Source organism: Pollicipes pollicipes, unplaced genomic scaffold, assembly GCF_011947565.3.
Source record: "Pollicipes pollicipes isolate AB1234 unplaced genomic scaffold, Ppol_2.1 Scaffold_7261;HRSCAF=8764_pilon_pilon_pilon, whole genome shotgun sequence".
Lineage (NCBI taxonomy): Eukaryota > Metazoa > Arthropoda > Thecostraca > Pollicipedomorpha > Pollicipedidae > Pollicipes > Pollicipes pollicipes.
The window spans coordinates 24,896,481-24,917,710 of NW_023597054.1; the positions used below are offsets into that span (position 1 = coordinate 24,896,481).

Below are 21,230 nucleotides of genomic sequence, written 5' to 3' on the forward strand. Positions count from 1 at the left end.
ACAATGACAAAATCTAGACTAATGGTCTTCTTAGTGTTCAGTAAACGATTTCGCTATCCTCAAACAGGGTCACTTGTTCCAGAAAATAATTTTCTTATGCCTAGAGGTTCATCCTTATCCAGAGCAGGGGGCTTCCGATTCACGAAGGGGGCCTCAAAATCTAGCCAAGAGGCTCATTTTCCGAGAACGGAGCATCCTCATCCGGAATCGGGGCCATCTGCTGCATGAAAGGGGTTCAAAACATGGGATTTCCGGTAAAAAAATTGTGCCCCATAACACAGGAAAAGGCATCCTAGCCTGGAATGGGGCCTCCCGAGCCAACAGAGGGGCCTCTTTAACATCACATCGGACCCACTTATGAACATGAACGACCAATTATCCATTAAGGCGGTCCGATGAATGCGTTTCTTGTTTTGAAAAAAGGTGTCTTCTGAGCCCAATTTATTACTCCCTGGCTCAGTTATGAGCCCTCCTTGATCTGAAACTTACTAATCTGCGGGTCCTTGCAATGCCTCTGGTCTGAGCAAAGGGACCCTAAGATATTGTGAGAGGGGGGGGGGGGGCAGAAACACATTCTTACCCCCGCGCAAGTAGACAGAAGGGCAGGAGAAAACTGGCTGCTGTCCTCCCTCTATGTAGTTTGTTTCACCAGTCCATTCTGCAAAAAGATGGACGCTTGCAGGCAAACATGGATTGGCGGTTTTTCATTTTCGGCCCCATCTGTAACCGCTCTGTTGAACACTTATGAGACTCCATGCCTTTTTCGTGTACGAGGCCCCGTGGCTAGACCACTAGGAGGCACATTATCTTCCCGGCCAAGGACTGGAGGGGTATTCCGTCCCAGCGCCTAGGGCTAAAGGGCCATTTCGTCGCAGCGCGGGGTGCTTACCGGCTGTCATTCTGACAACACAGGGAGATGCGTCAGGGCCTCTGGCCCCGCAATTGTTTCCGGATCGGCACAGGAGCCCTCATTGGTGCAACACGATTTTTCAACGCTGTTAGTGTTCCAAGAATTGACATGGCGACTCCAGTTCAACTCAAGTGACCCTTGGCTGAAATGGGGTAGAGGACCACTATACAGAACTTCATGCCCTGACTGACAAAGGGCCCTTCCGTCATATCATAACGGATCCCTTATGATATGTGATACTGAGAGTCGACTCTCATCCGAAGTTTCCATATCTCCTTCTGCTGTCAGGAGGCCCCGACCCAAGTAAGAAAACACATGGCATTAGCGAATGCGCTTCTATCCCTGTTCAGCAAATGACACGGAGCCAGCTATGCAACATTTGGAATAGTCTTGGCCGGGAAGGATGACATGCCTTCTTGCGCTCTGCGCACACGGCGGAAAAGATTGTGGCGTCTCATAAGTGTTCAACGGCGTGAATCAAAATGAGTTAAAAAATGAAACATTGCAACACATGTTTGCTTTGGAAGTTCTATCCTTTTGCAGAACCCACTGGTGAAACAAACTGCATTAAAAGTCTTAAGCCGACACGCTCGCAAGCTTAGGAGCTACAGTGAGCTACAGCTACCTCACTGGAACAGTGGGTGTCGGGATTACGGTTTCTGTCAAACCGAACGGCGTTGGCCGCTGCAGACAACACTAAGTGTCAGACGCCGGACGCGGAAGAACGACCGGCGTAAAAAACGCCCCCAAAAGTCTGTCAAAACTAATTCGTGCGGTTATAAAACTAAACTGGGGTGTATATTCCTCCGCTACATTTTCAAGAATGTCCTCTGAGCAGCTCAACAGGTACAGTATGACGAAAATAGATATTTACCTGTATGTTTATCGAACCACCACCAGATTTCACCAATATTTCACGACGCTGTAAATGCTGTTCATTTCAAATATCAATCTACAAAGTGCCCAGACGAAATACACAACTGGATCACCCTATAAACGAGCGAGTTGTTGCCCTAAAAATTTCAAGAGCACTACTTACATGCACGCTATCATATTCGTTCACCCATTGTCCCCCGCCCAGTGTTAGTCTCAGGGCCACCCCACGCGTCCTATGGAGACTGCAACGTCGAGCGTGGGATTTTTGTTTCCAGGACTTGCGGAGGCGCATGTTTAAAACTTTGCTAGATAATTTTAGCACTATTCGATACTGATTGAAGGTTAAACATTTCTATACGAACGTGAGGTAACCATGTTCACAGAAGTTTTCCTTACCTCATTTAGCTCCACAATCTACGTTCACATAGTTCTCAATATCTCTGTAGAGCCCGAACAAAATTCCGGCAAAGCTTTTGAGCTCTATTGGAGTTCAGTGAGTTAAAAGGAGTTCAGTGAACCATTTCAATTTCAAACCCGCTTCATTAAGTGTATTGTGTTTTCAAACACAAACAGAATTGCATATTCCAGTAGTTTCTGACTTCTGTTCTTGTTAGAAAAGCTAGAAATGCGTGTAATGCAAAGAAAATCGTGACCCTTCGAAATCAATTGCCCATAGCTGGTTATTTTTAGTTCCGGTGGGGAAGGGCCTTTCGCCAGCAAGGCAATAGCAGGCTCTTTGGTACCCCTGTGCCCCCGTACCATGGTTACGGCCGCTTCCCGAGGAATAAAGCTCTCCCTCACTTTTTTAAGAATTTCGGTCCCATAATTGGCATGGTGCTCCTCGCTAGCACACTTTTTAAACGTTTCTACGGCTATGACCGTGTGTCAAAAGCTGCACTCGATTTCAGTTAGTTTTGTTTTTTGTACCTTCCTTTTCGGTATTCATGACAGCTATCAGATGTTATTATACCAATAATATGGCGTGTGTACCCTCTTGTGTGGTCACCGCTTTGAAAACTTCACCGCAGCTTTGAGCTTTCCACGCCAGAATTTCACGGTGTTACACCAGAATGGCCGGCTTTTCGGGTAATCACAAATGAAGCTAAAGAAAATGGTGAATGCGAAAATGATGACGTCCTATATAATGTCAGATGAAAACTAACTTTTTTAGAAAGTGACTCATTTGAGAATAATCGTTGAGGACGGTGCTGAATGATATGAGAAATGATTAAAAGTGTTTGGTGCGTCAATATATAATATTTAAAGCTGAAACGTGTTATTGCTGCCATTCAGGACATTTTTGACAAGTAATAAAGACAGCCGATTTCACGGCGTTATAAGTCATGAAAAACTCTGCGTGAGATGCTTTACTCGTACTCGCTTCACCAGAACACGTATACGTGCGTTCGGGAATTGTGTGTCTTTTTGGCAGTGCTGAGGACAGCCCCCCACGATTCAAAGAATGTGGGGAATGTGTCCCTACACACCCACGGTGTCGCCGCCCCCGCTCATGGCGCGTCGGACATGAGTTGCGTCTAACCCGGGATATTTCCCCTGACCTCGCTGGTTTGCGGCCGTTGGAAGCGCTCGCGTGAAATCACGTCAGATAGCAGGACGAACCGTGCCGAGCATTACAGCACGTTAAAAAGACTGCTCCAAATTTTCGCAGATACTTGAACTGAAATACCCATCCTGAGGGCCTTTCGGTACTGTTCACCATCCTGCCCTTCTTAAGTCTCAGGCCCATCTAGTTTCCGAGCAACATGCCCACGAAAATTTGGAAAGGTATATCGAAGAGAACATTTCAAAGTCACCTTAGCCATCACGACGCCATAATAACCTCATTCAAATTATGTCATTCCATAAGCCATGCAACGATCGAGGCCAAAAATATTATTGTAAAAATATTATTACATAATTGTCGATGCCTTCATATCTGGTGTCCGAGAGGGCGATTTCCAGATATGACGGGTACGATGACGTAACCAAACCATGAAGTATTGAGGAGCATAGTTAACAGAGTATTGCGCTGACTAGAGCAGTCTTTTCCACTTAACAAGCTCATCAATAGTTTTACGCTAGTTTGTTCCATGTTATCTAATGCTGCTTTAATATATTTAAACGTGAAGCATTCCCTTTAAGCTTTCGCCATAAAAATCTGCCGTTAATCCGAATTTTAAAAAAAATGAGTTGGTGGGGTTAGGGCTGACGCAGCAAGCACTGTAAAGCATGTGCGCTGATCCCAGAAACCAATCCAATCAAACTGTTCCAACTAAAGCTTCAAAGTCAATTTTCGTCGGGGATAACGTTCGTTTGGCAAAGTACGCACGCAATAGGTCGAACGCAGACGTAAGACGCGACTTGGAATGTAGATCTCGGTTCTTCTTGCCGGGTCGCAAATGACTTCTCACTGCGGTTAACTCCCGCCAGCCGGGTTGGGGCAGGGTGTCGTGGAGGACAGTGACGAGTGCAGACCAGGTTAAACATGGCATCCAGAAGCGGAGGGGCGTGGGTGGCAGGCTTAGTGACTTACCTTTTGGATGGGTTGGATCCTTCATCGAACGAATGAAGTCCCAAAGAACCCAACACAACATTATGACCTGAATGGGTAGTGATCCAGCGCGGTTTGGTGGCGGCGTTCTGTTATAATAATAACAACAGTGCCTGCAGGCTTGCTCCACTAAGCGATGGAGATGATTCCTTGAGATCGCAAATAAAGACCTTTCGCGTTCTACGGACGATTTGTGTTTGCGATATTTCTACATGCGTTTAGCACCATTCCTAGAATTTCCTGGCCGATCATACCTCAGAACCGCCCGCGTGCCTTGAGGGTGTGGGTGCGTGCCTCGAGGGTGGAGCCGGGTGTGGTGCGCTAACTAACTGGGACGTGTGTGGGTCATGAGGAACATTTTTCATCTGTAAATCAGTTTGTCGTAAAGCAACATGGGGTGAATCGTTGGCACCCTGACGAAAGTCGGCGATGAGTGCTCGTTCCCCCCCCCCCCTCCCTCTGCATATGCGTTTGGGTGCTGGGATGTCGGGCTGTGAATACCTGAAAGACAGAACTCTATTCGATATCTTTCAAGAAGCAATCGTAAATCCATGGGAGATCGTTAACACGCGTTCGGGTGGCCGGCTAGAAACCCTTCTCTCGGGTGGGGGTCAATTTGACCCCCTAAGATCTCGAGACCTAAGAAGGCTAGAGACACCAAATTTACAGGGTGTATTGACCTGTACGTGAACTCACTTATGTCAAGCTTTCAAGTTCCTAGGTCATGACCTTCGGGTAAAAAAGGTCAAACAAGGTCAAGTTCCTGGTTGGTCTCCAAAATGCCCCAGAACCTAGATAGCCGTTTCTATGCAAAAGGTCACATGCTCATTCAAGGTCAGTGACCTTGAGTAATATTTTGAAGGTCAAGGTGATTGCCTTGAGTTTTGCATTTGACTAAGCGACCAATGTTACGCTAGGCAGTATGCTGCTACAACAAAATGTTGACCTAGGCCATTTTAGGTCAATGACCTATTCTGACTTAAAGAATTTCATGTAAGATGTATAATGCGGTTCCTGCTACCAATAAATTCAATACGAGTACCAGAAACTATCCCATAAAGCAAGCCCCAGGGTAACAAAACCGATTGGTTTTGACATTGGTGTGACCTTCACACCTCACCTTAGGTCAGTGTAACTTGCTCATTCCACTGTGTGTTGCCTAAGAAAGCATCTCAGGTATGTATGGCTTCGTCTAACATTCCGTTGTTGGATCAGATTAAAGTATTCTCTAGAAATTGCCTCCGCTGAAACCATGGCCTGATTTTGACCTGCCATAGGTCAGAGACCTTATAATGTACATCTAAATTTGTTATGCCAAACGATTTGCTATTCAAATATCTACAGCATGCAAAATTTGGCGCGCCTCTGCCGCGCCGTTCGGAAACTATACTGGAAAAACTTTGGGGGATCAATTTGAACCCATCCGAGCGCGTGTTAATTGGAACCCGAGACAGATGCTAGCATGGCGCTCACCGATATCGTGCCCCACAGGCGTACCTCACAGCTGATGTACACACCAGAGTAGGCAAATACATGATCTGAAAGCATCACGTCAGGCAACGAGCGCGGACGTCGATGACAGCGCCCCTGGCGGCGTATTTCGTCCCTGTCTTTGTGTGTGAAAGGTATTCAGTTACTTCTTTGAGTTAAAAGCAGTGCTGAAACTGTGGCACCATGTTTCACAAAAAAACTTGAAGAATCGAGTAGAATCAGCAGGGGATTTGAAATTCACTAATGCTATTTGTTTTGATAAAGGCACGCGGCCGAAACATCAATCCATCTATCTCTCTACTGTTCTGGTAATCTCACGAGAAATAGGGCTATTGATATTGTTTCATCTATATGCATAATGTTCTCCGCAAATGTACTTAACAAGTCATGTAAAAAGGACTGGTTGTATCAAATGACACATTTCATGGCAACATAAATTTCTTCTTTTTCTCGTGAAGGGCCATGTAGCAGGTCAAGTTTACCAGCCGGCCCCAATCTTGAACGCAGAGGAAAAACGCTGATGTGGTGACCCTCCCAGCTAGCTCACCCGGGCGGTAGACAAGCACAGCTAGAGCTTTCAAAGGGGCTCACCGCAAGTGAGGTGAAGAGCAAAATAGGCCGCAGAGCTTTCTGGGCACGACAGGTCGAATTTCATCCTGTATCCACGGGACCCAAACACAGAATAAAAACAATAAGTTAGAACACCTCAGTGCCCACAAGTGTAGAGAACACAGTTTTGTATAGCCAAGTATAACGGCGGATCGGCCGCGAATTTGCACATCACAGTCATGCATTGATTGGTCGCGGTGCCCTACCATCACGGAACCAAGCCACGGGTGCCATGGCAAAAAATCTCAGATTCTCCATTTTGGTACTGCGTTGAAAGTATTGTTGGCATATGCTGCGTCATATTCTGGGATCTTGAGATGGGAAAGACAAATTGTAAACGTACATGAATGTGCAACCTCAGTAACAGCCTCCAAAATTAACATGTATTCATAAGTACTGCTGTATACCACGAATGGTTGCATTTAATGGGTTAGCCATCTTGACGATCAAAATGGCGCGGCGGAACAAATCCCCGTATGTGAACATCAACGATATGTGCACATGACACAAGGGAGCTTGGAGTGAAGAATGTCTAAGCAGCAAACGGATGTAAGTAAGAATATAACTTGCAATCTCAACAGCTGCCCAGATCCAGTACGGGGTCGTGGATGTGTAAATGCATGATATGCAAGAATGCCAATGTACACCTCATATGCATGTTCACAAAGTTCTAGCTCATGAATGCAAACGGTCGGAAATTGCAATTGTTGCATTTGCTGTGCGTAGTGTTGTCGCAAAATTCATTGAAATTCAGAACATTTGGCATCTGGAAAACATTGTAACATATGTAGATCAAACACATCATATCATCTGTTAAGCTTGTCCGTTTGTTTGCTTTACCTGATACTTTTGCCAGCGTTGCTGCAATTTCATCTCTAAATTCTGGCACATTTTGGTTCAGTTATGAGGGAAGCACCACATAATGATGCGCTTCTTTTGCGATACTTTATGGCATCGCACCGAAAAATTGCAAAAGTGGCAACATTTTGAATGTCATTGACGTATTGGGTGAATGTGAAAAGGTGAAATTGGGTGAAATTGGGTAACATGATCCTAGACATTATGGCGTGATGTGCCGAAGTCTTAGGGTAATATATACCGAGTAGAACGAAGTTAGGTACAAAAAACTGCAGTCTTCGAATAAAAATAAATCTGATATGCGACGTACTTTAAAGATTTCTAGTTAAACTAAAGATTTGAAATCCGCTGACTGAAGGCAGCGGGGCCCAGGTGCCACAACAATGAATGCATTTTAAATTTGGATGATGGTAGAGCCCAGGCTATTTGCAAAACGCTCTCAAGGAGCTGAACACTAAATTTCACTGACATGTATTGGCTGATAGCTAACAGATTAACATCGTCTATATGAGACAGATGGAAAACCTCTGAAACACTCCGGCTTTGAACACACAACCCTTTGACTATGGTTCCAGGACGTTGTCGATTGCGCTACGGATACCACGTAAGTAGTGGTGAAAGCCGGAAAATTCACTGCGCACCGTACACGAAAACCTTAACCCGGTACGCCGTGAGAAATTGGCGCCTGTAGACAACAAAAGGTCGATGAATCGGCTCGGGGCAATCAGACAATACTCGTTTCGTGCCGGGTTGGTTGAAATGGGCCTGCGAGAATTCTATTCACAGCTCTGTGAAAAGCAGGCCTTTAACACGCGAACACTATGGACTTTTACTTTATGGACAAGTAGGAAAACTACGCCGTACAGCGGTTCGTGCAACCAATAAACTGAGGTGGGGGCTGCCTTAGTATGGCCAACTCGCACTAAGGTATGCTTATTAAGAGAAATAACTGATCCTGTCCCGTGGCCTCCGTCAGCCTATGCATTGCCTCATTTCATTCACTTCGAATACGAAATATCACGGTTGACATTCACCCTAAGGTAACTTGAGATTTTCTGTTACATTTCCGCTGCCAGCAGACATGTGCCTGGCTGCCAATGCTATGCTTCTGGCTTCCACTTCCCCTAACGAAAGCGAAGCTCCGTTTCCCTCGTTTCAGCTGATTCGGTCATAAACATGAACGACTAGTTCCTAAATCATATTAATCGTTCGCAAACACCTGGTCTTGGCTGCTGGTTCTCTTTGCTTCATTGCCCAACTCAACATACAGGTTACTGGTTCTCAGTAGTTCACAAATACGGGCCCTAATTCTTTGCACCCACTGGTTCATTCACAAAGATCAGAGCCTGGCTCCTGGTCCCTCGCAAACACCAGACCCACGTTCCTGATTTTCATTAATTCACTCACAGACCGTCTTATTCCGATTCGCGTTTTTCACTGACTCATTGTAAACACCAAATCGGGTTACGAGTTGATTTCAATCCGCTATTGAAGCATATTTATATAATATCTATGTGTGCGAAGTGCATCACATAAATCATCGAGTGAATAACTACGCACTGGTTTCTAACAACAGTTTACGGTGATATCTGGGGTCACTGGAGTTTATTCCGAACCTTGGTTATTTGTTGGCGCTTTTTATCATCAAGATAATGCCAATGTTTTGCCAATTATTACTACGTACATGCCCAATATCTACGTCATGCCACCTCCCTTATATGATAGGGCAGTCTGCAAGTACTGACATATTTTTCCACAGATAACAGGTTGGTTGTGGTAAAAGGTGGACTGTAATATGCGCCGGAATTTTTAAGCACTGGGTAGTCACATCAAGGTTATCTAACGGCTTCATCAACAGTGGCAAGCTGGCACGATGGCGACCGGCGGTGTTTGACTATCAGTTCAAATGCACGAACTTTGAATTCAATGGCAAATGCAATGGCAAAAACATGAACAACCGCAATGGTGGTAATCACAGACGCTACACCTGTCCAATTATTGCAGTAAAAGATGCAGCAGATGCGTCTTTTGGCGGTCCAGCACGCGCAACAGCCGAACCTGCCGTACGCAATTGGTTGTCATGGCAACCTTGTGATGCGTTCCCTGCTTGAATGCGTCGGCATTACCTCGGGCGTGTCACGTCAGCCGACAGTCACGCCGAATGCATACTTACTAATTAGTAAAATTGTATTGTCTGGAGCAGTCTTTTGCACTTGAAAGTATACCAATTGGCATAAGTGAGCTTGTTTCGTCATATCTGATGTTTGACTTAATATCCTCCAATGTCGAACGCTCCCATTGATGTTTCAGCGCCTGCCAGGCAGTCACGACCCGCGGAATTGTCGGCTGGGCCAGCCGTTCTCACCGGCCGTAAATCGCCGTGCAGTGTTTCCACCAAAAATCGTTACCCGTAAACCACAAATTTCATAGACACTTTTTGGTGTCAAAATACTGCAATGCATGTCCCAAAGTGAAGCTGACACTTTTTTGAATTTAGAAAACTTACACACATCTCACACTCAAGTTTGAAAGCCCACAACCACCCTGCAAGGCAGGCATCCCCAAAAAGTCCTCATGGACCCGATGACCTTATGTTGGCCAAGTTTCCGTTGTGGCTAGTACCAAGAGATTCTACAATAAGTCTAGGCACACATAACTGGCTTATTATAAGGTATGGGTGGCCACAAGAATCCAAATTTACAAAATAATGCCTGCTCTGTTTTCTTACAAACTTGCGCTAAGAGAAACTGCTGAAGTTTATTCATTTTAAGACCTGGAGTTATGACTCATTTTGGATAGACTGCTAAAGACCAAACACCTACAAACCCCATGGTGTTTAGTATAAATACTCTGCCCAGGGCAAACCCTCTTGGTCCTTCAGAAGGCTTCTCAATAGGAACGAACAACATATACATGGAAAGACAAGAAATTGAAACAACTCCAACCAGTATTAGAATGCAGAGGCCAAGGCTGAATGTACATATGCCTGGGTCCAATAATGACTACAGTTCTAAACATGCAACAGGTAACACATGTTTCAGGGAAAATTGAAAACGCGGCAGTTCACAAACTACCCAGGTAATTTCCAAACCACCTGATAAACCATGCAAAGCATCCTACATATTCGTCTTTGGGTTCCTTTTCATGTCTTTATAATTTTGAGTCTGATACCAATAAATGCTGAATGTACTTTTTAAGAACAGTTTTGTTATTTGACATGCCGATATTGCAATTTGCAGTGTTGAAACAAAACAACGACAGGGCATATGAATGACTGACTAAATGGCTCACATTTTGCGTTTACATATCAAAATGGGTTCCATCATTCGGCTTCTGTTTCATTTTGTCTACGGCTACAGCCTTCCATGTTGTAAAAAATCGGCAAACATAAATTCACTTTGACGCCACTCACACTTGATCTGTCATGATCTCACAGCTGTTCTCGGCGCAAAGACGCATGATTTATCAATAGACAGTCACTTAAAATTTCGTAGCGATATCTCACAGGGTTCGTACATTGTTACGAACGTTGGTCGGGGGTAAATCTGACCCCCGTCAATGTCGGGTTAAAGCATGGGAAACCCCAGATAAAGATTATCCAGTGCCTTCAACAGTGGCAAGCTAGTCCAATCGTGGACTGGTGGCATTCAACTGTCAAGCCAATGACAAAGCATAAACAGCGACAATAGCAGCCATCAGAGATTTCAAACCCGCCAAATCATAACTACAGCAGGTGCATCAGATGGGCCATCTGGCGGATCAGATGTGCAACACCTGAGCCTGTCGTGCGTGATTAATCGTCCGGTGATTTTGTCTTCGGTGATGCGTCCCATTTCAAGTACAGATATATGGGCGACCTTGCGCTCTTGCAGATCCGCTGGCTCGCCCATGCGGACGCGGTTCTTGAGACCGCTTCCAGCATGAAGTCCAGGGGCGACAGGCCGGGCGAGTGAGAAACCACAGCACGCCAGGCTTAGGCAAATGTGCGATACAGGAGATTCTCTTCCAGGCAATCCATACGCGCACGTACGGGCGAGTGTCGCCCCGTCCTGCTGGAGTCCGTCCCTGTGCCCTTCTATCCCGTGAAGCCGTTCCAGGGCAGCCCAGTAAGATCGCAGAGAGGTAGTGATGTAGCGCTCGCGAATTGTAGAGAATTATGACGGGGATGGCCATGAGCTTTTTTAACACGCGCCAAGGTGGCCGGTTGAATACTCATTGCTCGGGTGGGAGTGTAAATTTGGCCTCAGAGATCTAAAAACTGAGAAGGCTAGAGACGCCTAATTCACGGGGCAGGTTGGCTTTTATGTGAACTGACTTGTGTTAAAACTTGAGGCTTTTGGACCATTACTTCTGGATTCAATAATGTAAAACAAGATCATATTTTGTGCCCTTAGTTGCATTTAGAAGGCTTACGTGACCAAACCTGCGGGAATGCTCCTTCTATGCCATCATGCCAAGGAATGCTACCATTATGGTTCTCATGCCAGAGACCAAAAGCGAACGCCTGGAGCGACTCGAACCTGGCCCATCTCTCCCTCCCCCCACCCCCACTGGTGGGTGAATCGAAAGGCAGGCGCTTCAAGTCAAGTGGGCTATCGGTACGGCTAAAATGTATTTTGGGAGGGGCGGCTGAACGTACAGCTTGACGGTATGTCTTGCACTTGGATGTACCTGTACATGTCTGTCAAGAAGGTACAGAAATTTCAGTTCCCTTATGTATGGGTGCATCATGGTAGTGTACATGATACATTTTCGATAGTGTGCTGCCTGTAGGAGCAAAACCCCACCATCCCGCATCATACAGTCCCTTTGCCCTTCAGGCCACATTCAATCAGCGAAAAACGACACATGTTTTCGTTGACGACAGGTCGATTTACAACGACATTTGTATGATGACATCCCACGCTGGGTTTTTCACAAAGATGCCGCTTCACATCGGTTTGAAATGGAAAATCATCCTCGACAGCAAAACAAGGTGGAGATAAACTAAATACTCCTCTACAGTTTGTTTTTGTCGCCAGGGACGCAAATTAAAATGGCCGAAAACCAGAGCAGGCCTAAGGTTATGGTTATGGCAGGTTATGTCAACTTCAAACTAAGAGGGATAGAGCTTCGCGGAAAAAGCAACGCATCGGCTCAACGTGATCTCGCAAATGGTGGCAAGTTTTATGCTGCGAGGTCAAAAGTTGATCCTGCCACATGACAACTTGTGCTGAAAATCGACGTATTAAGCCCTACATGCTCCCCTGTACATATCTGGCGCTATAGCGTCATGAAACTTAAATAGACGCGTTCATTGTTCAATTATGAGCACAATTAGATATTGATTAAAGCGTTTTGAGTATATGTTTTATGATATAAGGTGCCGTGAAAGGGCATGCTTCAAGTTTATTTGGGTTTTGAACTGAAGTAGTCATTTCCAAGGTCATGCCATACAGTTCATAGCTTTTTCTTCGCATAACTCCAAATTATTTTGTCACTGAGCAGGCGCATGCAAACTTGCGCAGAATATTTCGCGCTATCCTGCAATTACCTGGATAAATATGACGTCATGTAAACAACATGAGAATTCTGTCTCGTCAATGACCCCAATTGTGTTCAAGGCCAAAAATAAATGCAAACCTAGACGTATTTGTGACAGGGGTACATCAACAGACAGTGGTGGGATTTGAACCAGCATTCTTAAGCATTTAATGCAAGTTTTGCACACGGTCAGCGTTTTGTGATACATGAGACAGGTACTGGGGCAGTACTACTAGTCATGACGGAAATTAGGCTGCAACTTGAATAGCTTCTGAACACTGCCGTGACCAAGAATGCAAATGGAAGCAAACAAACATAGCAACGCAGACAAAAATGCCAGACAAACCACCCGTCGCAGATACATCAGTCCAGTTTCTAAACTTCCCACTCGCGAAGATTTGCGGACTTTCTGGTGGTCTATTTTAGGGCCACCCAGACATCTATGACGCCATAATAACGCCGTTCAAATCCCGTGATTTCATTGTCATAAGTCGACCAAGGCCAGGCAAAACAAAAGAGGAACAAATTACACCCATCACTTAACTTTCATGAACCAAACAAGCAACCGTTTTAGCACTTCAGTGCTACACATTTCACAAGCATGAAAGCATCGGATACGGGTGCTGTACAACGGAGGCGGGACTGGAAGGGCCGACCTACCTAGGGTGGTTGTGAGGGAGCCAGACCAGCAGAGAACGGGTGGCTTTCGTATGGAAAGCTGAGTTGGCAACATCCAGGTGAGTGGTCCTGACGGAAACTGGGTGGGCAGGGAGCAAATGCGTGGTTCTGCAGGGAGCTCGGCTGGTGGGGAGCTAACGGGCGTTGTGAGACAGCTGGGATGGCGGGGAGCGGATGGGTGTTTCTCGAGGGAGTGGGGCTGGCCAGGAATGGGATGTGTGAATAGCAGCCAATTGCTGGCTGCGCTGGTAAAAGATGGCTTTTTGCGGGCTAGTCACCCGTCCCGGAAACTTTACTTCTTGCAGCTAGAACGACGAAATCCATCAGACCATTCACGCGCCTGGGCTATCCAGTAGTTCACCCCAGCATCTGCGAAAGACATAACGTATGTTGACTATGATCACAACTGAATGAATAGGGGGGCCGACAGTGGGGTGAATAAGCTGGACACGCCCGACCAAGCTGAAATAGGGGATTCCATTCCATTTCACACAATGCACGCCGTTCCTCCCAAGGTGAAAAGCAGGCGACACCAAATATCGCAGCCCATTCCCTCGTTTAAGCTATCACCGTGCAGTGAAGACAGGTGCAGAATCGTGTCCGACATACAACCAATGATGGCGTTTCACCATACCTGATAGTGACACTCATACTCTGAGTCGACATAGTACTCAGTATTGAAACGTGTCTCCGAACAGCAGAGGAAAGATGAAAAGTGGGATAGGTATGACAATCCTGACATCGGAACCCTGGAAATTCAGAATTGAAATGAAACTCGACCCCGAAAAGTGTATTTTTCCGACCCAGTGGCATATGATTGAACAAGTTGTTTCTGTTCGCAGTGAACTTCTGCAACTTTTTGGGCCTAACCCAGTTGTGGGAGAAAAGTATATATGCACTGATACCTTCGTTCTAACGTCATGACATCACGACATACTCGCTGAGCACGAACAAAAGTAGCAAGATTTCGGACAAAAACGATTTTTTGATGTTTTTAATATTTTTTTTAAAAACTTTGTACAATTTAGAACGTGCAATTGATATATATATATATATATATATATATATATATATAAATACATTAGGAATTATAATTTTGAACATAATCTATAATCTGTGGCTGATCAGTAGATCTATGGCTGCAAAATTTGCATGGTTGCAGACACATGCTTGTATCTATGTATATATATATATATATATATATATATATATATATATATATATATATATATATCTCTCTCTCTCTCTCTCTCTCTCTCTCTCTCTCTCTCTCTCTCCCCTCTCTCTCTCTCTCTGTCTTTCATTTGGTTGCTTATTTCGGATGTTTTTCTAGGCTCTTTAGAATCCTGCTACCATGTTTTCAGAAGCACAATGCAGATTTATGCCAGCCTTGTCCTTACTAATGTGTTATTAGCTTTATGGACATTAATTCCTGCAAACTGATTTGACTGTTCCCAGGTTCATTGAACCACTGGAGCGTGAACAGCACCGTAATATCTATTTGGCTAATCAAGTTCATCGACCTCAGGTGAAGTAGATGACTTGGTATTAGTTGAAGATAAGTAAACAATTAGTGAATAGCATGCATAGTTCGCTAATTACCTCCACTTGCAATTAACCAATATAATTATACCTTGTGCTCAATCATCTAATTAGCTAAAATTTAATATAACTACCAGCATGATGAACTTGAAGTTATTGAATGCAAGACTAATGCCCAGCCTTTATAACAGCCTATTCAACGCCAAAAAACTATTTTGAATCACTATGCACGATTTTACAAGCGAACTGGTAACATTGTGAAAAGAGATTTCCCAATCCAGAGCGCAAAAAACGCATCCAATACCCCAGAAAATGTCAGAACTCTTTTACATCCAAGGCGTTCGCACACCCTTTGTTTTTTACCTGGAATGGGTGTGCTGGCTTTTCGAACTACGGCCTGGCCAAATTCTGCGCTGCCATCAATCATTTTTGTATGACAAGCGTTCGATGATTTCTTCCATGAAATGGCCCGTACATTGTATCTTGCCTCTCATTGTGCATTGGCTGTGAGCTTATATTGGTGTTAACCGTGTGACAACCCCCCAGCATTCAGATTTCGTGTGTATGTTCTCCAATTTTTGCCACTGTGCATCTGCTACGCCTGAAGTGTTTAGCCTACATGCATATCTTAACAAATCTAATTAACATCTGGGATTTGCCTTGTGACTCCACTCAAATGAACGTCTAATATCATGCATGGTATACCAAGACTTTCAGCTGCCGCATCAACGTTTTAAAATAATGCCAGTTCGCGTGCTTCGGCCACCAGATTGAGGTGCCGTCTACTAAAATGTAGCATTTCACACACAAAGGTGCAATTCACCTGACTTTCAGTCCTTCCGCAGGTGCTCTCGCAGTGGAAACCAAAAAAGAGCATCTCACTCCACTGTCATCATCACCACTAATCACCGCATCATCACGTCACTACCTCACCACCAAGCATTCATCCCTCACAAAACTGCATCGTGCGCAGGGAAATACGCGCTTTGTGTTTGGTGCTGTTTGTCGCATCTGCGCAGAATTCTTCCTAGCATAGCAGAGGGAAAAGTGGCGTTTGAGTGGGATGCTTGTCGTACAAAATAGTGCAAAAATTTATAAAATAAACAGTATTCCCGGCGTCCCAGCGATGAACACGACTAAGCCAGCCCTGACCGCCATCCTCCCCCTCAAAGTGCTAAGAGCTGGGCGCCCTACGATCGCACCTCTGGGAAGGGTTGGATTTGGTCAACTGGCTAGCTCAATGTTTCGTGTCCAAAAACTTATTTTGCTTTTGTGTGTGAGGCAAAAAACATTTCCTCTTTTTAAATGTCTTCAAACCACAGCCAGGTTTATTCCAAATCTCAACAGCAAACACGATTTGCCAAGCTTATTTTCTCAAATTCTCCAAGGTCTCACAGGCATCTGAAACTTTCCTTTTCTTGTGACTTACTGCGACAGAGGTTGCCTGCGAGGGCTGTCTGTGTACTAGAGGGTTGCTTGTGCAGCAATGCTACACGCTGTTGCATGCCGCTAACCGGCAAAGCTAGCGATCATTGAAAAGTGTTGATCTGATACCACAACATTCTGACTTAATTAAATGCAGCGTTCTCCGTTTCCAAATTTTTCCTCGGGTAGCCCAAAGCGTTACACTTACAACATTTTTACGTGAGTTTAGCAAGAAGTGTAAATAAATTTAATTCCGGCTATCTTTTTTAAATACAAACAGATACTGAGTGCGATCTTCTAGTTCTACTGTCCACATGTCACGACAAACGCATAGCTCTTTCTCTAATTGACAAGTGCAGTATAAGAATCGTGAGGATGTGCTTCATCAGAATCAACCTGATGGAAATAAACTGCTTATTTGACACAACTCACAGCATTTCATTACTGACGAACAAAAACCACGCCATCATCTGACGAGCAGATGACACGCAGCGTTCAGGCACATTTTTTGTGCAAAGAAGTCCGTTTCTTGACATCAGCGGGAAAATCCTTCACGCTCCGGTCTTCATGCCACAGCACTCGATGTTGCAACCTTTCTTATGCTGATGATTATGCACATCGCTTGAATCCGCGGCTCCCATATGCATAGATGTTTGGCTTGAAATTTCTTAACCAGCACCTCCTGTTATATTAACAGTCAAAATGTTAGCATAAGCGTACTGAAATCACCACGACGGCAATATTCTTTTAAATATCCCCACCGCACGTGTAAAACCGGGCCATCCCAACCGCCTTGTAACACACGTTATAAATGACGTTAACCGACAGAGCCAGCCTTGTTCGTTGCAGACAACGCTCACATTGCAACTACCTGGGTTCCCATCAACATTGGTGTTAACAACACTAGCTCCATTTATGGTAATTTGACTGTTATTGGGAAACGCACCGACGGCCACTAGTGATGTATCTAATGCGCTTGTCGACGTTGCTACAGCCGTGATTCCTGCGGTCGGTGTAGTTTCCGTCGGTGTTGCGGCTAAACCTGACACGGAACCTCCCCTCGTGCTGGCTGTCGTTGATTCCCCACGTGTAGGCGCCGTGGCTGTCGTGCTCGCAATCGCTGATGTAGCTCTTGGAGGTGTTGTCGTGCTTGTTGCCACTGCCGCACTGCCTGGCGGCGATGTTGAAACACCCTCTGTTGGCGATGTTGAACTCGTCATCGTTTCTTCGGTTGGATTTGCCGTGGAGTTTGCAGTAGTGCTAGTTGTCATTGTTCCTGCTGTACTTGTAGGTTGAGGTGGAGTGTTAGTTGATGTTGTCGTTGGTGTCACCGTCGTCGCTGAGTATGTACTTGCTGTAGAACTTCCTGTCCTGCTAGCTGTTGTTGTTTCTGGTGTACCTGTCGTTGCTGTGGCGGCACTAACTGTCGTTAATTCTGTAGATTCCGAGGTTGCCATTGGCGTATTTGGTGGCGATGCTGTCGTACGTCCTGGCGTCGCTGTCGTGCTTGATGTCGAACCTGCTGGCGTTTCTGATGTGCCTGTCGTTGCTGTTCCGGCAGGCGGCGCCAGTGTAGTGCTCTCTGATATTAGTGTCGAAGTCATTGTCACTTCTTCAGTTGTACTTGCTGCAGATCTTTCTGTCATACCAGTGGTGCTTGTTCCTGCCGTAGTTACAGCTGTAGTGGTTGTTCCAACTGTCGTTGATATGGAAGACACGGAAGGTGTGCCTGGCGTACTTTCCGCCGTTGCTGTTGCTGTAGTTACTGCAAAACCCTCTGTCGTTTCGGTTGCCGCTGTAGTTACACCTGTTGTTGACATTGTCGTGCTTGTTGCTTGTGTGGTGCTGGCAGATGGCGGTGCTGTAGTACTCTCTGGCGGTACGGGAGGATTCATCGTCGTTCCTGCGGTTGTGCTTGATGTAGAACTTTCAGTCGGGCTAGCTGACGCTATTCCAGTTGAACTTGTGGGTGCAGGTGGAGTATTAGTTGTTGCTGTTGGTGTCAATGTCGTTCCTAGGACTGTACTTGCCGGAGAACTTTCTATCATGCTAGCTGTCGTTGTTTCTGCACTAGTAGGCGCTGTGGTTGTTCTTTCTGTCGTGCTAGCAGTCGATGCTGTTGTGGTTCTTGGGGGCGTCGTTGTGCTTGCTGTCATGGTCGCGCTACCTGGTGGCGACGTTGAAACACTCACTGTTGTCGATGTTGAACTCATCGTCCTTTCTTCGGTTGGATCTGCCGTGGGGTTTGCAGTAGTGCTAGTTGCCATTGTTCCTGCTGTACTTGTAGGTTGAGGTGGCAGCGTTAGTTGGTGTTGTTGGTATCATCGTCGTTGCTGAGTATGTGCTTACTGTAGAACTTCCTGTCCTGCTAGCTGTCGTTGTTTCTGGTGTACTTGTCGCTGCTGTGGCTGCACTAACTGTCGTTAATTCTGTAGATTCCGAGGTTGCCATTGGCGTGCTTGGTGGCGTTGCTGTCGTACGCACTGGCGTCGCTGTTGTACTTGATGTAGAACCTGCTGGCGTTTCCGATGTGTCTGTCGTTGCACTAGTTGGTGACGTTGTCATGCTTGCTGTCGTTGCTGTTCCGGCAGACGGCGCCGGTGTAGTGCCCTCTGTTGTTGGTGTCGACGTCATCGTCATTTCTTCGGTTGTACTTGCTGCAGAACTTTCTGTCATACCAGCAGTGGTTGTTCCTGTCGTAGCTACAGCTGTAGTGGTTGTGCCAACTGTCGTTGATATGGAAGACACGGAGGGTGTGCCTGGCGTAATTCCTGCTGTCGCTGTTGTTGTAGTTACTGAAAAACCCTCTGTCGTTTCGGTTGCCGCTGTAGTTACACCTGTTGGTGACATTGTTGTGCTTGTTGCTTGTGTGGTGCTGGCAGATGGCGGTGTTGTAGTACTCTCTGGCGGTACGGGAGGACTCATCGTCGTTCCTGTGGTTGTGATTGAAGTAGAACTTTCAGTCGGGCCAGCTGTCGCTATTCCAGTTGAACTTGTGGGTGCAGGTGGAGTATTAGTTGTTGCTGTTGGTGTCAATGTCGTTCCTAGGACTGTACTTGCCGGAGAACTTTCTATCATGCTAGCTGTCGTTGTTTCTGCACTAGTAGGCGCTGTGGTTGTTCTTTCTGTCGTGCTAGCAGTCGATGCTGTTGTGGTTCTTGGGGGCGTCGTTGTGCTTGCTGTCATGGTCGCGCTACCTGGTGGCGACGTTGAAACACTCACTGTTGTCGATGTTGAACTCATCGTCCTTTCTTCGGTTGGATCTGCCGTGGGGTTTGCAGTAGTGCTAGTTGCCATTGTTCCTGCTGTACTTGTAGGTTGAGGTGGAGCGTTAGTTGGCGTTGTTGGTATCATCGTCGTTGCTGAGTATGTGCTTACTGTAGAACTTCCTGTCCTGCTAGCTGTCGTTGTTTCTGGTGTACTTGTCGCTGCTGTGGCTGCACTAACTGTCGTTAATTCTGTAGATTCCGAGGTTGCCATTGGCGTGCTTGGTGGCGTTGCTGTCGTACGCACTGGCGTCGCTGTTGTACTTGATGTAGAACCTGCTGGCGTTTCCGATGTGTCTGTCGTTGCACTAGTTGGTGACGTTGTTATGCTTGCTGTCGTTGCTGTTCCGGCAGACGGCGCCGGTGTAGTGCCCTCTGTTGTTGGTGTCGACGTCATCGTCATTTCTTCGGTTGTACTTGCTGCAGAACTTTCTGTCATACCAGCAGTGGTTGTTCCTGTCGTAGCTACAGCTGTAGTGGTTGTGCCAACTGTCGTTGATATGGAGGACACGGAGGGTGTGCCTGGCGTAATTCCTGCTGTCGCTGTTGTTGTAGTTACTGAAAAACCCTCTGTCGTTTCGGTTGCCGCTGTAGTTACACCTGTTGGTGACATTGTTGTGCTTGTTGCTTGTGTGGTGCTGGCAGATGGCGGTGTTGTAGTACTCTCTGGCGGTACGGGAGGACTCATCGTCGTTCCTGCGGTTGTGCTTGATGTAGAACTTTCAGTCGGGCTAGCTGTCGCTATTCCAGTTGAACTTGTGGGTGCAGGTGGAGTATTAGTTGTTGCTGTTGGTGTCAATGTCGTTCCTAGGACTGTACTTGCCGGAGAACTTTCTATCATGCTAGCTGTCGTTGTTTCTGCACTAGTAGGCGCTGTGGTTGTTCTTTCTGTCGTGCTAGCAGTCGATGCTGTTGTGGTTCTTGGGGGCGTCGTTGTGCTTGCTGTCATGGTCGCGCTACCTGGTGGCGACGTTGAAACACTCACTGTTGTCGATGTTGAACTCATCGTCCTTTCTTCGGTTGGATCTGCCGTGGGGTTTGCAGTAGTGCTAGTTGCCATTGTTCCTGCTGTACTTGTAGGTTGAGGTGCAGCGTTAGTTGGTGTTGTTGGTATCATCGTCGTTGCTGAGTATGTGCTTACTGTAGAACTTCCTGTCCTGCTAGCTGTCGTTGTTTCTGGTGTACTTGTCGCTGCTGTGGCTGCACTAACTGTCGTTAATTCTGTAGATTCCGAGGTTGCCATTGGCGTACTTGGTGGCGTTGCTGTCGTACGCACTGGCGTCGCTGTTGTACTTGATGTAGAACCTGCTGGCGTTTCCGATGTGTCTGTCGTTGCACTAGTTGGTGACGTTGTTATGCTTGCTGTCGTTGCTGTTCCGGCAGACGGCGCCGGTGTAGTGCCCTCTGTTGTTGGTGTCGACGTCATCGTCATTTCTTCGGTTGTACTTGCTGCAGAACTTTCTGTCATACCAGCAGTGGTTGTTCCTGTCGTAGCTACAGC

The 21,230-nt window shown here is 46.1% G+C and overlaps 1 protein-coding gene across 1 annotated transcript; it reads right to left on the reverse strand.

Annotated features, from left to right (window-relative positions):
• Positions 1-16,929: 16,929 nt before the first annotated feature.
• Positions 16,930-19,103, reverse strand: LOC119111221 (mucin-5AC-like). Its single transcript, XM_037235040.1, has 3 exons — positions 19,010-19,103; positions 17,286-18,411; positions 16,930-16,933 (listed from the first exon to the last, which is right to left on the reverse strand). The coding sequence occupies exons 1-3, from the start codon at positions 19,101-19,103 to the stop codon at positions 16,930-16,932; spliced, it is 1,224 nt and encodes a 407-aa protein (XP_037090935.1).
• Positions 19,104-21,230: the final 2,127 nt, after the last annotated feature.

Excerpts from the sequence above, each read along its gene's own strand:
- LOC119111221 (XM_037235040.1), bottom strand. The coding sequence starts at position 19,103 with ATGACGATGACGTCGACACCAACAACAGAGGGCACTACACCGGCGCCG. Across the intron at positions 18,412-19,009 it reads CATGACAACGTCACCAACTA|CGTCAGCTAGCCCGACTGAA; the intron begins GTGCAACGACAG and ends CAACTGGAATAG.